Source organism: Oncorhynchus gorbuscha, linkage group LG06, assembly GCF_021184085.1.
Source record: "Oncorhynchus gorbuscha isolate QuinsamMale2020 ecotype Even-year linkage group LG06, OgorEven_v1.0, whole genome shotgun sequence".
Taxonomy (NCBI): Eukaryota; Metazoa; Chordata; class Actinopteri; order Salmoniformes; family Salmonidae; genus Oncorhynchus; species Oncorhynchus gorbuscha.
This window is the reverse complement of record NC_060178.1, coordinates 36,014,698-36,030,488: the sequence shown is the minus strand read 5'-3', so window position 1 is coordinate 36,030,488 and position 15,791 is coordinate 36,014,698. Positions and strand designations below refer to the sequence as shown.

The 15,791-nt window shown below is 39.5% G+C and overlaps 1 protein-coding gene across 8 annotated transcripts in view; it reads left to right on the top strand.

Moving 5' to 3' along the window:
- Window positions 1-746: 746 nt before the first annotated feature.
- LOC124037892 (zinc finger protein 644-like) overlaps window positions 747-15,791 on the top strand; it is a 44,363-nt gene continuing 29,318 nt past the window's right edge. The window contains exons 1-4 of one of the 8 annotated variants that reach the window (XM_046353098.1): window positions 795-893; window positions 3,235-3,249; window positions 4,463-4,512; window positions 14,762-14,853. In XM_046353098.1, the coding sequence (XP_046209054.1) occupies window positions 840-893; window positions 3,235-3,249; window positions 4,463-4,512; window positions 14,762-14,853 (211 nt within the window). In that variant the 5' untranslated portion in view covers window positions 795-839. Of the gene's footprint in view, window positions 894-1,730; window positions 1,877-3,234; window positions 3,250-4,462; window positions 4,513-14,761; window positions 14,890-15,791 lie in introns of those variants that run through there. The other 7 variants (XM_046353096.1, XM_046353097.1, XM_046353101.1 and 4 more) reach the window with 7 other exon arrangements.

Genomic DNA, 15,791 nt, shown 5'->3' with positions numbered 1-15,791 from the left:
ACTGTAAAGTGATTACAGTACTTTACACTGCTGCAAATGATGCGGTTCTTTTACGTGAACGGAGCCAAATGATGTCGTTCACCGAAAAGTCTGGAAATCTCCATCAGTGTGCATGATCCCAATTCTAGCCACAAGACAGCTGCAATAAAAAGAAAGAAACCTCTTGTGGGTTGTGCTCAAACGATTACGTAATGTCTTAATGTACCTTCGCTATTATGTCCTTTCCCCCCACTCCCACCTGTCCAAAAGCCTCGTACGAACCATCGCGAGATCAAGATAGTTCGTGCCCACAATAGAACGTAAATTTACATTCTTTCCAAATAGAATGTAAACTCGCGAGATCAGGAGGATTTGTAAGAGGCTACCTGTCCAATACAATGTTGAGTGAAATCTATGTACAGTAATATGTAACATTTGATGGTGTCAGGCTACAATGTAATGTTCTACTGTGTTATGATAATATTTGACGGTGTGTGTTGGTTAACTGTATCACTCTACTACACCCCACAGTTTGACCATCTTCCAAACTCAATTTAACCCAACGATTTTTCTTCAGTGATCTGGTTCTGGGATGATCCATATTTTGAATAGGGGAAGGTTCGTTTTGTTGAGATCATTGCCACAATTAAATTGAGCAGGAGTGGAATAAAATACAGATTCTATGACATTATGTTCATAGCATTTTGCAGAATCAACGATAGAGAAGTCCCATGCGCTGTGCTATTCAACTGACATTTAAAAAAATTATCCGCTGCGAAAATACCTCTCAGATTATAGTTTAACCTGCAGAATTTTAAGCAAAATGGCGACAGTGTAGTGGATGGAGGACGAAAAACGTAATGTCAAGTGTAATGACAAACGTTCCAATTATTATTGTTTTTTGCATTGGGAAGGTAGGTTTCATGCTTCTATACACACGTCTATAGGCAATTGATTAGTATATTGACGTATCGGGTGTTGTCATGTTGATAGGTTCGTGGTAGCTCTTGGTTTTATTGGTCAGGGAACATAGCGGGGACACACTGGCACCATACTGGCATAGAGATGATATAACGCAAGACACGGGGCTCGACATTCATAATCGACCGTATCTGATGGATTTGACTGCCATTCACAAATGTATGCACCCCATTGTTTAAATCCTGACTGTATTGTTTGTTTTTTAAAAGTTTTTTTTTAAATTGAACCTTTAACAACAAATTCTTATTTACAGTGACGGCCTACCGGGGAACAGTGGGTTAACTGCCTTGTTCAGGGGCAGAACGACAGATTTTTACCTAGTCAACTCGGGGATATAATCCATCAATTCCTCGGTTACTGACCCAACGCTCTAACCACTAGGCTACCTGCCGCCCGCTACAGTAGTTGAGCACCATTCCAAAAGTGTTTAGTTTCTTTTACTAAATATATTCTTTCTTGTTTATGTAGCCTACTCTGTGGGAATGTAGCCATTTTCACATTTCCATAAATTCATAAAATGTTTGGGAATGAAGTAAAGGCATTTGTGAAAATTCTATAGCAATATAGAGTGGGAAAGCGGCCGTGCATTTGGACAATTAATAGACACTGCAGTGAATAAAACCTAATAAAAACACCTGTCTTGTCCAGTACCAGAGTCTACCCAGACCAGTGAGCCATAGCCAATCAGAGCTATAGTAGGCCTTTATGCAAATAAACCATTTGCCATACTGGCCTGCCATAATTCACTTTGAACTGGACTATGTGTTTGTTTACAGACAGTTGCAACAGCATAACTTTAGATCATTAGAATGCATTCGCCAAAAGCCACAACATGAACCAGAATGGATTTCTGCAAATATGTAGCACTGGCGTCTTCTCATATTTGGAAACGTATTGATCAAACAACCATGAAAAGGTAGGCTTGCTTTCCCTCAGTTATGCTCATCAATAACAACAAGATCAACAACTAATACTAACAAGAGTGAGATGAGCTAAACTCTAACGAGGGAACATTGGATGAACCCTCTGAAACCTTTTCAGCTAGTTGGCCGTCAAAATTGCACTTATAAACAATTGGGAATAGTGTTTTTCTGTAGCTTGCCTGCCAATGCATGTTTATCGCAACGCACGTTTTGACAACTGAATGGGAATATGCCTGCATGCCCATTTGATCGATACCAAATACATTTGATTGACAACTAAGGGTGTGCTCGTAAATTGCCTCCAGTGTGTTAGAGTGGGCTCTGTGTTCGTAAATTCAGTGCATTGTCAGATTGTCTGCTGGTAAACTGAGAACGTTTCGCTTTCCGAGCGCACACTGCACTATTGACACTGGATTCTCAGGCCGGAGGTGTAGGGTTGATCGGAGTGTTCCTCACAACGGCAGTCAATCACCCAAGCTAACTAGCTAAAGGTGGTTAGCTTGCTTGCGACTTCCAGACACAAATGAGAGAACACCTCACTATTGACCATTTTACTCGCCCTAGCAGAGCTGGTTAGACCGTTTACATGTTATCTAGAGCGTTAGTGACTAACTGTGCTGCACGGAAGAATGTAATAACTTTTTTTGCCGACTTTTACAGGTCATATTCAGCGGGTGTTGAGCGTTCATAAATTCAGCAGTTATTCTGCGCTCTGGCTTACTCAAGACGAGAGTGCTTTGAAATCACAGTAGATAGCCTAAGTGAATTTACGAACCCAAGAGATATACTAACTGGATAACAGTCGTTCAAGTTCAGCATAGCTAGCTAGCATAGCGATTCAAATTTCTTGACACCTGTATCTCTAGCTGTAGCCACTGAAACTATATGAGGGAATAAGTCTTTCACTCATCCACTCCTCCAATGACATCCTCCCAGCAGCTAGCTAGTTAGCTAACGTTAGGCTCCGTGTTTTTAACTTGTTAAATAAACAGATACAGTAGGCTATTAGCCACATTATGACTGACTTGTGATCATTGCCCTTACTAGTTTGATTGTAATTGTCATTCCCAGCCTTAGTTACTTGTGTCCCGAATGGGTGGAGGCAGCAAACAAAGTACCAGGCCAACTGTGATTTACAACCTGATAGCAATATTTGTTGGACTACTTATATAAATCATGCATTGAACTGCATCCATTTATTCAGCCAACAATGTCTTACTGTACATCATGGATTTTTTTGTCAAATAGAACCTATTTTTAAAACCTCTTATGAAGTTGATTTTGTAGCATAAACTGGGGATTTGATATCTTGGACTAATATTATGACTGTCTGTTTGTTTCATACCTGCAGCGTAGTGAAAACACGGTCAGTTCCACCTTAAAGTTCTGTTCTATTCTAAAACATTAATTTGTTCTGCTGTCATGTAATAGCCTACACTCATTGAATACTAATGATAGAATATCATATAAATCAAGTCCTATTTGCATGTAGTCCTATACATGTCACTTTGCTCCACTGTGTCCATTACATTCCAATATCTGATATGCGTCATATGAGGTGCATGTCTCTGAATGCCCTGCTGTTTTCTAAACCATTGTTTATTGACACAGATTTTCTAGAAACAGATTCCTGCAGTTGCCTACTTTAAGGACACTGACATCTTTGCACTTTGAAGGGCATCTGCCACAGCAACTGCTAGGATATAATGAATTAGGCCCACATTAAGAACACCTTTCAGTTGGTAGGTATGGGAGTAACTTACCCCAATTACACTATACCTGAAATACATGCAAATGCCAAAGCATTTATGATATATTAGAATAAGCTATGATTATGACATAAATCAAATTATATTTACTTTATTTGAAACTTGATCTACATTCTGGCTTAAAACACACACAGCAAATTCCTTGTAAACTGATTTCACAGTTTGACTCAATAAATCAGATTGACTAGGCAAGTTAACCGCAAATTGATTATATGTTACTTAACAAGGTCAAATATTTTAACCAAGCCGACAGAATTCCCAGAATGCACGGCATAGCAAAACAGTCATGTTTACAGAGGCAGCATCACAAATGGCATGCTATTCCCTATATAGTGCACTACTCTTAGCCAGGGCCCATAGGGTTATGGTCAAAAGTAGTGCACTATATAGGGAATAGGGTGCCATTTGGAACACATTCTGAGTCTGTAGGCACTCATACTGCTATAAATGAAGAGGCCAGGGACTACTTTAATGGGAGTACACTGCCCTGATTTAGTAGCTGTAGAGAGATTTGAGTACTCTTTAGGAAGGATATAGTACTAAGAACATTACATATAGAAAAAAAACTATTAGTGGCAAAAGGAAATAAGAGCAGAAGGATTGAATGATGTGGCACACATTGACAATATTTTCTTAGTACAAACCATTGAATCTTGGAAATGTCCTATTGAAGTTACTTAAGTAGCCAACACTGCCATTGACCATTGCCATTGAGGGAACATTTCTGTATCACTTTTATCATGCAAGTTATGATACTGTGTTATATTAGTGTATGAATATATCAAGAAAATGTTTATTTCTTTATTACAGGTGGGTTTTCAGAAGACCGTAGGGTGGAACCAATGGTTTGTAATAGACTGGTAAGTAATGACTGCTTTGGAATCATCTATTAGTAAACCATAAGCATTAGGGTATTCCACAATGCTTTTTACATTTGTATCAGAAACCATTTTTGAGAAAGTCTTGATGAAAGGGGCCGTTTTAGACCTATACATGCCTCCTGTAAGATCTTATGATCCGTGAACCGTATATGATACAGACAACATCTTGGTGTCAATTATAAGGACATAAGGCGAGACCCAGATGCAGACGGTTTGAGTCTTTGATATTCATTAATCACTCCAAAAGGGGTAGGCAAGGGAATGGTCATGGACAGGCAAAAGCTAAAAACCAGTTCAGAGTCCAGGAGGTACAGAGGGACAGGCAGGCTCGGGGTCAGGGCAGGCAGGCGGGTATGGAGTCCAGAAAACAGGCAAGGGCAAAGCCATACAAGACGAACTGGCACAGAGAGACAGGAAACACAGGGATAAATACACCAGGGAAAATAAGAGACACCTGGGGGGGGGACAATCACAAGGACAGGTGTGACAGTCAATATACTCCTTATAGTGTGCTATAACGTGGATTCTGAAATACACATTTTTGCATTAATTTATTAAACATTACAAATATGAATAGATCAGAACAACCTTTTTTTGATTTAGCTTATTTGTACACATTGTTTGGAACAATATACTATTTAAATACATAACATTTCCAGAGTGGGCTCACTGGTACTTATAACTAAATGACCCATTTTATACATAGCAATGTACATTATAGGTCATTTAACCAATCACAGCCGTCCTTTAGGATTGCACTTTCAGAAAATCACCAGTAGAGCGAGTTCCCTTTGAATCCATTTACCATTCACTGTGTTCTTGGTGCTCATAAAATGTAACGTCAGAACTTCAGAATTAGAAGAGAGCCCACTCTGGAAATTGTATGTACTTGTAGACTATTAAATTTTTTTATATATATATTTCACCTTTATTTAACCAGGTAGGCTAGTTGAGAACAAGTTCTCATTTGCAACTGCGACCTGGTCAAGAAAATGCAAAGCAGTTCGCCACATACAACAACACAGAGTTACACTTGGAATAAACAAACACACAATCAATAATACAGTAGAGAAAGTCTATATACAGCATGTGCAAATGAGGTAGGATAAGGGAGGTAAGGCAATAAATAGGCCATGGTGGAGAAGTAATTACAATATAGCAATTAAACACCGGAATGGTAGAATGTGCAGAAGATTAATGTGCAAGTAGAGATACTGGGGTGCAAAGGAGCAAGATAAATAAATAAATACAGTATGGGGATGAGGTAGTTGGATGGGCTATTTACAGATGGGCTATGTACAGGTGCAGTGATCTGTGAGCTGCACTGACAGCTGGTGCTTAAAGCTTGTGAGGGAGATAGGAGTCTCCAGCTTTAGTGATTTTTGCAGTTCGCTCCAGTCATTGGCGGCAGAGAACTGGAAGGAGTGGCGGCCAAAGGAAGAATTGGCTTTGATGGTGACCAGTGAGATATTCCTGCTGGAGCTGCTATGGTGACCAGTGAGCTGAGATAAGGTGGGGCTTTACCTAACAGAGACTTGTAGATGACCTGGAGCCAGTGGGTTTGGCGACGAGTATGAAGCGAGGGCCAGCCAACAAAAGCATACAGGTCGCAGTGGTGGGTAGTATATGGGGTTTTGGTAGCAAAACGGATGGCACTGTGTTAGACTGCATCCAATTTGTTGAGTAGAGTGTTGGAGGCTATTTTGTAAATGACATTGCCGAAGTCGAGGATCGGTAGGATGGTCAGTTTTACGAGGGTATGTTTGGCAGCATGAGTGAAGGATGCTTTATTGCGAAATAGGAAGCCGATTCTAGATTTAATTTTGGATTGAAGATGCTTAATGTGAGTCTGGAAGGAGGGTTTACAGTCTAACCAGACACCTAGGTATTTGTAGTTGTCAGAACCGTCCAGAGTAGTGATGCTGGACGGCCGGGCAGGTGCGGGCAGCGATCGGTTGAAGGGCATGCATTTAGTTTTACTTTCATTTAAGAGCAGTTGGGAGGCCACGGAAGGAAAGTTGTACGGCATTGAAGCTCGTCTGGCGGTTAGTTAACACAGTGTCCAAAGAAGGGCCAGAGGTATACAGAATGGTGTCGTCTGCGTAGAGGTGGATCAAAGAATCACCAGCAGCAAGAGCGACATCATTGATGTATACAGAGAAGAGAGTCAGCCCGAGAATTGAACCCTGTGGCACCCCCATAGAGACTACCCGAGGTCCGGACAATAGACCCTCCGATTTGACATACTGAACTCTATCAGAGAAGTAGTTGGTAAACCAGGCGAGGCAATCATTTGAGAAACCAAGGCTGTTGAGTCTGCCAATAAGAATGTTGTGATCGACAGAGTCGAAAGCCTTAGCCAGGTCGATGAATAGCTGCACAGTAATGTCTCTTATCGATTGCGGTTATGATATCGTTTAGGACCTTGGGCGTGGCTGAGGTGCACCCATGACCAGCTCTGAAACCAGATTACATAGCGGAGAAGGTACAATGGGATTTGTGGTCCTTCTGTAGCTCAGTTGGTAGAGCATGGCGCTTGTAGCGCCAGGGTAGTGGGTTCGATCCCCGGGACCACCCATACGTAGAATGTATGCACACGTGACTGTAAGTCGCTTTGGATAAAAGCGTCTGCTAAATGGCATATATTATTATTTGAAATGGTCGGTAATCGGTTGGTTAACTTGGCTTTTCGAAGACCTTAGAAAGTCAGGGTAGGATAGATAGGTTTGTTGCAGTTTGCGTCTAGAGTGTCTCCCCCTTTGAAGAGGCTTGTAATTGGGGTTGCAACAATTTCGGCAGATCATTTTAGAAAGAGAGGGACCAGATTGTCTTGCCTGGCTGATTTGTAGGGTCCAGATTTTGCAGCTCTTTCAGAACATCAGCTATCTGGATTTGGGTGAAGGAGAAATGGGGGAGGCTTGGGTGAGTTGCTGTGGGGGGGAGGGCTGTTGATCGGAGTAGGGGTAGCCAGGTGGAAAGCATGGCCAGCTGTAGAAAAATGCTTATTGAAATTCTCAATTATATTGGATTTATCGGTGGTGACAGTGTTTCCCAGCCTCAGTGCAGTGGGCAGCTGGGAGGAGGTGCTCTTATTCTCCATGGACTTTACAGTGTCCCAGAATGTTTTAAATGTATTTGTACTATTTTATTTTATTTACTATTTTATTTTCCTTTTTTTATTGTTCCAAGCAATATGTATTAAAATGAACACAATCTAAAAGGGCTGGTTTGAGATATTCATGTTAATATTTTTAATGTTGAATAAATTCATGTGAAAATGTGTATTTCAGAATCTAGACATACTCCACATGTTAGATCAGACAGTGGCGTCATGCCCACATTGGGCACACAGGCACATGCCCCCTGGAACACTGACTGGACAAGGCTACTCTAGTGTGTGCAGTATTGTCGGTGGCGAAAGAGAACACACACAGCGTATTGTGACTTACACAGCATTTGATTTGAGCTGCCAATAATGTATTTTAGCTGCCGGAGGTAAGTTCGTAAATTAATTTGATCAAGCTGTGTAGCCTATTGATTCCTTCTTGATGAATAATTAAAACATGTGTGGATTGTTTCTCTGTAATACTAGTCACCAATCAATTTTTATGAAGTTGACTTTAGCTAGCCAGCTAGATTGGTTCCCTATCTTCCAACCTCATCACTAGCAACCAAGCCATTTCAGACTATCAGTCAAGTTAGAGTAGCTTGTTTAACTATCTTAACTAAGATTACCTATGCAGAAAAATATACATATTTTTGTATATAGAATTAGGGATAATGATTATGGGTTTATATTTCAGGAAAAAGCTGTTTCAGGTGTTTGAACAATGCAAAATTGTCTAACTTCCAGAAGGGGGCACACCACCCCCTTCCATCCTAATGTACTTCATACCTCTTCTAAATGAATGGGTGCATGACACCACTGAGAGCACACTATAATGACTATAACGACAACACAATGTTGTTATTATCATCAACGGATCATAAGGTACCACAGGAGGCATGTATAGGTCTAAAAAGGGCCTAAAATGGCCACTTTCATCATGATGAACATCAAACTAACTTTTGTTAATCAATTGCACACAAGGTCCAATCACAATTTGACTTCCTCTCTTAACTCAACCTCTCTGAATGACACATACATATACAGGTTTTTGGAGTGGTGCTGGCACACTGGGTGCCCGGGGAGTTGTTGTTGTGGGGGGGTTAAGGTCCTTGATCAAGGGCACAACGTCAGGCACTGGCATCTAGTATTTGATATTAGCAACCCTTTGTTTGCCAGCTCACTTGCAACCCTCCGATTTCTGGCTGGCCTCTTTAACCGCTAGCCTATCTACCGTCCATGATTGTCATCATAATTTTCTATAAAATGGATTGTGATACTAATGTAAATAGCATGTCAATCATACTTCCTCCCAATGAAGTTTCAATGTTAGAATTGCCTGAACAATCTGAGATATCATAAATATTTTCCGCTCCTGCTGGCATGGAATTGCCCATTAGTAAAATTTACAGTACCAGTCAAAAGTTTGGACACACCTACCTATTCCAGGGGTTTTTCATTTATTTTTTACTCTTTTCTACATTTTAAACGATGAAGACATCAAAACTATGAAATAACCAATATAGAGTCATGTAGTAACCAAAATAGTGTTAAACAAATGAAAATATATTTTATATTTGAGATTCTTCAATTACTACCCTTTGACTTGATGACAGCTTTGCACACTCTTGGCATTCTCTCAACCAGCTTCATGAGGTAATCACCTGGAATGCATTTCAATTAACATTGGTCTTTGGTAAAAGTTAATTGTGGAATTTATTTCCTTCTTAATTCATTTCAGCCAGTCAGTTGTGATGTGACAAGGTAGGGTTGGTAGAAGATAGCCATTTTGGTAAAAACCAAGTCCATATTATGGCAAGAACAGCTCAAATAAGCGAAGAGAAATGACAGTCCATCATTACTTTAAGACAAGGTCAGTCAATCTGGGAAAATGTCAAAAACTGTGAAAGTTTCTTCAAGTGCAGTCTCAAAAACCATCAAGTGCTGTGATGAAACTGGCTCTCATGAGGACTGCCTGTTGCAGAGGATACATTCATTAGTGTTACCAGCCTCAAATTGCAGCCCCAATAAATGCTTCACAGAGTTCAAGTAACAGACACATCTCAAAATCAACTGTTCAGAGGGGATTGCATAAATTAGGCTTTCTTTCATGGTCGAATTGCTGCAAAGAAACCATTACTAAAGGACACCAATAAGAAGAAGAGATTTGCTTGGTCCAAGAAACACGAGCAATAGACATTAGACTGGTGGAAATCTATCCTTTGGTCTCCAAATTGGAGATGTTTGGTTCCAACCGCCGTGTATTTGCGAGATGCAGAGTAGGTGAATGGATGACGCATGTATGGTTCCCACCGTGAAGCAAGGAGGAGGAGGTGTGATGGTGTGGAGGTACTTTGCTGGTGACACTGTCTGTGATTTATTTAGAATTCAAGGAACACTTAACCAGCATGGCTACCCCAGCATTCTGCAGCAATACGCCATCCTATCTGGTTTGCGCATAGTGGGACTATCATTTGTTTTTCAACAGGACAATGAGCCAACACACCCCCAGGCTGTGTAAGTGATGGAGTGCTACATCAGATGACCTGGCCTCCACAATCGCCCGATCTCAACCCAATTGAGATGGGTTGGTATGAGTTGGAGAAAAGCAGCCAACATGTGCTCAGCATATGTGGGAACTCCTTCAAGACTGTTGGAAAAGTATTCCAGGTGAAGCTGGTTGATGCTAAGTGTGCAAATCTGTCATCAAGGCAAAGGGTGGCTACTTTGAAGAATCTCAAATATTTTGATTTGTTTAACACTTTTTTTGGTTACTACATGATTCCATATGTGTTATTTCATTGTTTTGATGTCTTCTGTATTATTCTACAATGTAGACAATAGTACAAATAAAGAAAAACCCTTGAATGAGTTGTTGTGGTCAGACTTTTGACTGGTACTGTATATGATTGTATTTTGTGCTGAACTAAGTATTAACCATAACTTTGCATACCTGTATAAATGTAGATTCAATTTAAAATTGAACAAGTTATGCATGATTGATAATATTTTCAGGTAATATTTATATGAAGGAAAGGGATTTGAACACACAATAATGTGAATGCGTTTTGTCGAGATGTGATAATTATGAGGCACAGTTCTCTCTCTCCAAACATACTGCCATAATGCCTGAAGCTGTAGCTCAGATGTATGAACAGTTCTTTATAATATAGCTGGGTTAGATTTATTACAGCCTGAATTTAACATTTATTAAATTGAAGAAAAACTGGCCAACACAAAATAATACCCTATCATGTCAAAGTGGAATTATGTTTTCAGAAATGTTTACAAACTAATTCAAAATGAAAAATGAAATGTCTCGAGTCTATTGCAAGTAATAATAATAATTCAGGAGTAAAAAATGTGCTGAAAAAGTCACACAATAAGTTACGTGGACTTACTGTGTGCAACAATAGTGTTTAACATGATTGTTGAATGACTACCTCATCTCTGTAACACACAAATACAATTATCTGTAAGGTCCCTCAGTCGTGCAGTGAATATCAAACACAGATTCAACCACAAAGACCAGGGAGGTTTTCCAATGGCAAAAAAACAAAAACCAGACATTGAATAGCCCTTTGAGCATGGTGCTGTTATTAATTACACTTTGGATGGTGTACCAATACACCCAGTCACTACAAAGATACAGGTGTCCTTCCTAACTCAGTTGCCAGAGAGGAAGGGAACCACTCAGGGATTTAAAACCGTTACAAAGTTTAACGGCTGTGATAGGAATAAACTGAGGATGGATCAACAACATTGTCGTTACTCCACAATACTAACCTAAATGAGAGAGTGAAAAGAAGGAAGCGTGTACAGAATAAAAAATATTCCAAAACATGTCATGTCTGCAATAAGGCACCTAAGTAAAACTGCAAAACATTTGGCAAAGAAATTAACTTTATTTCCTGAATACAAAGTGTTATGTTTGTGGCAAATCCAACACAACACATCAAGTATGGTGTTGCCTGCATCATGTTATGGGTATGGTTGTCATTGGCATGGAGTAGGGAGTTTTTTTAGGATAAAAATAAATGGAATAGAGCTAAGCACAGGCAAAATCCCGAAGGAAAACCTGGTTCAGTCTGCTTTCCAACAGACACTGGGAGACAAATTCACCTTTCAGCAGGACAATAACCGAGAACACAAGGCCAAATATACACTGGAGTTGCTTACCAAGATGACATTGAATGTTCCCGAGTGGCCTAGTTACAGTTTTGACTAAAATCGGCTTGAAAATCTATGGCAAAACCTGAAAATGGTTGTCTAGCAATGATCAACAGCCAATTTGACAGGACTTCAGAATTTTGAAAACAGTAATGGGCAAATATTGTACAATCCAGGTGTGCAAAGCTCTTAGAAGACTTACCCATAAAGACTCACAGCTTTGATCACTGCCAAAAGTGATTCTAACATGTATTGACTCAGGGTGTGAATACTTATGTAAATTAGGTATTTCAGTTTCAATCAATTTGAAAAGATTTCTAAAAACATTTTTTCTCACTTTGTCATTATGGTATTGTTTATAAATGGATGAGAGAGAAAAAATCTCTATATATCCATTTCCTGGAGTCAAATTACCAAATCGCCCTCTACTGGTGGAATGTTAAAAATATTCTTCAGAAATTCCAAATTAGTAATCATTATTTAACAAAATCATCCTTGTTATATTTCAGTCTTCTGTAATGTATATAAAGTGTAATATTGGGATGCAAACTCAAAATTGAATACATTTCATCTCTATATCTGACATGGTACAGGTGTCTTCTTTTTTTAAGCCCATAACCATATGTGTGAGGTGAATACTTTTGTTTCAAAATAGATTTGTTAAAGACTAACAAGAAATACTCTGATTTAGCACGCTGCAGTAAAAGGTTCATCCATTTTAAATTCAGGCTGTATCGCAACACAATGTGGAATCGGTCAAGGGGTATGCATACTTTCTGAAGGCTCTGTGTGTGATCTAGTAATATTGAAGTAATATTGAAATGAATATTATATTTTATTTTATGGTATGTTTGATCTATATCCCAGGTAACGTGATGTCCTCAACATTCACAATGTTCCCTGTTGGTCCCCCACCGGGACTACATAGTGTATCATGTGTAGAGAGAGGGCCCTGGCCCCTAGAAGGTCTGCTGGGGTTTTGACCCCTAACCTCACTGGCCACTCCAGTAACACAGGCCTGTTGAAGTGTTTCTACAAATCCAGCCTCTCGGGCTGTTGTCCTCCAACAGCTCTGTCAGGTTACAGAGCGTTCCCACCACTAAGGGGCACACTATGATCACTAATGCTTGAACCCCTTATTCAGAGGAGTTTAATCACAAGCCTAGATGAACAATGGCCGATAGCATAAGGAAGCATTACAGAAAGCACCTAATAATAAGTGATTCATGAATATTTTTGATTTGTCATTGCAGTCTATCATTTTAAGACAGGTATTTGTCTGACAACAGTGAAGGCAGTCCTTACAAGACGATCCATTTTGTTCCTTCTCAATATTTCAGAGAAAACTGATGGACACTTCCTTGTTTTCCATACAAAATTAAACTCTTTCTAAGGTGTTAACTGTATACAATGTTTTAGTAATGACTGAAATAGATAGATCTTCAGTATGTTGAATGCACATAATATTTACAGGTACATTTAGTGATTTTTCAATCATTCGTATTTCCATTCTGTAGCAATAATATAATCCACAAAATGATGTGACCACAAAATGTAATCCAAACGTAACCACATGCTAGACCACAGACAAGAAGGCTAAGTTGGAAAATACATGTTTGTAAATGCTTGGGCAGATTCCAGGATCGATCCGACCAAGGCCGCAAGAATATTCTATTGATGTAGAAGCTATTCACTCATTGAGCGCCAATTAACCAAAAATGTAAATCCTCTGTCTGTATTGATTGAAAGGATGAAGGCAGAAGTTTGCCACTACATTAGTAACAAGGCAGCTGGTTGTGATATCTATCAAGGTTGTGGTACTCCTCATTAAATTGTCCATTTATTCTTTAGTTTGATGTGATATTTTAGAGATTTGAGTATAGGGGTACACAGGTTAGCTACAATTATGCTGATGCTAAGGTTTATATGGGTACACTGAATGAAGTATGGCATTTTAAGCCTACCGTTATACCTATGGGTAGTTTCATCGTGATTAACCTTCCTTTCTCTCCTCTCAACCATCTCAGGGAGACAAATCCTCGTCCAATCAGCTCCTTCTGGACACGTTCTGTTCATCTATATTTATAAATGACCTTCAGAAGGATAGATCAGGGACTTTATTTCATTTTATGTTTTTGAAGGATTTTTTTGCCCTTTTTAGGGCAGTGCAAATGCTCCCTTAAACTAAGTCCTGTTCTGATTTGAGTATTCACTTCTTAAGAGGGGTAAGACGTCCACACAGTCAGCTGTCCATACTAATGCTGCTGTACTAAACTGCTGGAAACCTCATTCTGAATGCAGGGAGGTTCTATTATACATTCTAATAAAATTGCATTGAAGGACTGTCATCTGGTAAATGACAGCATCCTACTCAGATCGTTGGACTTAATATGTGATAGTATGAAGATAGGAGTAAAAATAGATGTTGTTTTCCTCCATTGGTACAGTTATTCTTTACCGCTTATATAGAATGTGTCACGGTTTTCATGTGGTGAAGGAGAGTCGAACCAAACTGCAGCGTGTCGATTGCGATCCATGTTTATTCAAACAACGTAAACGCGAATAAACAAACACTCCAAAACAATAAACGAAACTAAAACCGAAAACAGCCTATACTTGTGTCAACTAAAACAGCACAAGGACATCAAGACACTCAGGACAATCACCCACAATACAACCAAAGAATATGGCTGCCTAAATATAGTTCCCAATCAGAGGCAACGATAAACACCTGCCTCTGATTGAGAACCACTTCAGACAGCCATAGACTCTCCTAGAACACCCCACTAAGCTACAATCCCACTAAGCAACACACCACATACAAAAACCCATGTCACACCCTGGCCTGACCAAATACATGAAGAAAAACACAAAATACTTCGACCAGGGCGTGACAGAATGAAGTACACAGTACCTTGCTGACTCACAGTTCAGTCTTCTCGTGTTTCATAGTGTGTGGAGTCTCTGCCGGGTGAAGTGCTGTGTCCAGTCCACCGGTGTTGTACAGGACAGGAAGGCTGCAGCAGGGCCATCTGTTGGTCTCGGTTGGTATTGGAAGAGGTCCACATACATGTGATCAGGTTAGGGTGATATACCTCTCACGATACAAATCTGTCTAGTGCGCCCATGTGAGTACAACAGTCATTGATTAATGTTAGTTAATACCAGTACTCAGTTATCTGATGACTTGAGGTAATTGACAGTTTGGTAAATCTCTGCTTTATTGCTTATAGCCTACTCTATTGAAGTAAAGATGCAGAGATATGAAAAGACATGTAGTATGTAAACAGAAACTGATGAAGGGTGTGTGTCTTACAGATACGCATGTTCAACTGGGTTGACGTTAATGATTGATAGTAATAAACTGAATTGTTTGAGAGAGGAAAATATTTTGAACAAGCTCTGTTACAGTTTCGAAAGACTCACTCATGTTTGACTTTGATAGTGATTTAACGGTAATAAACTAATAAGCTGAGTCGTCAGAGTTGAAAATGTGTTGAGGGCTTCAAGATCAGGTTTGCATTGTGTGTAAACCTAATGCTGTTGATGAAAACACTGCCTGGGGAACAGCAGAGTGGGAGTCTTTGAAAAGTCAACTTGAAATGAATCCCGCGGCTTCGGTTAATAAAAGAGAAAGTTAGTGAGAAGAAAATAACGAACAAACAAACGAATGAAATAAATAAATAAATAAAAGGAATGGAAGATCAAATCATTTTTCACAAAATCCTTATTCTGTGGATGTTTTTTTTTCTGTATGTGTACACAATGATGCAATCACTCTTAAAGCAGCATAATAATACATGAAGTTACATCGTCATACCACGTATTAGCAATAGCTGCCATAAACCCCTGTATATAATTCATTCATCTACATTCAAAAGCACAGATTACAGGTGCAAGAAGACCACTTACAGTGGTATTTAGTACAGTTGTAATGTTGCCACATCCCGTACTATAAAAGATAAGATCTCAGAACAATGGG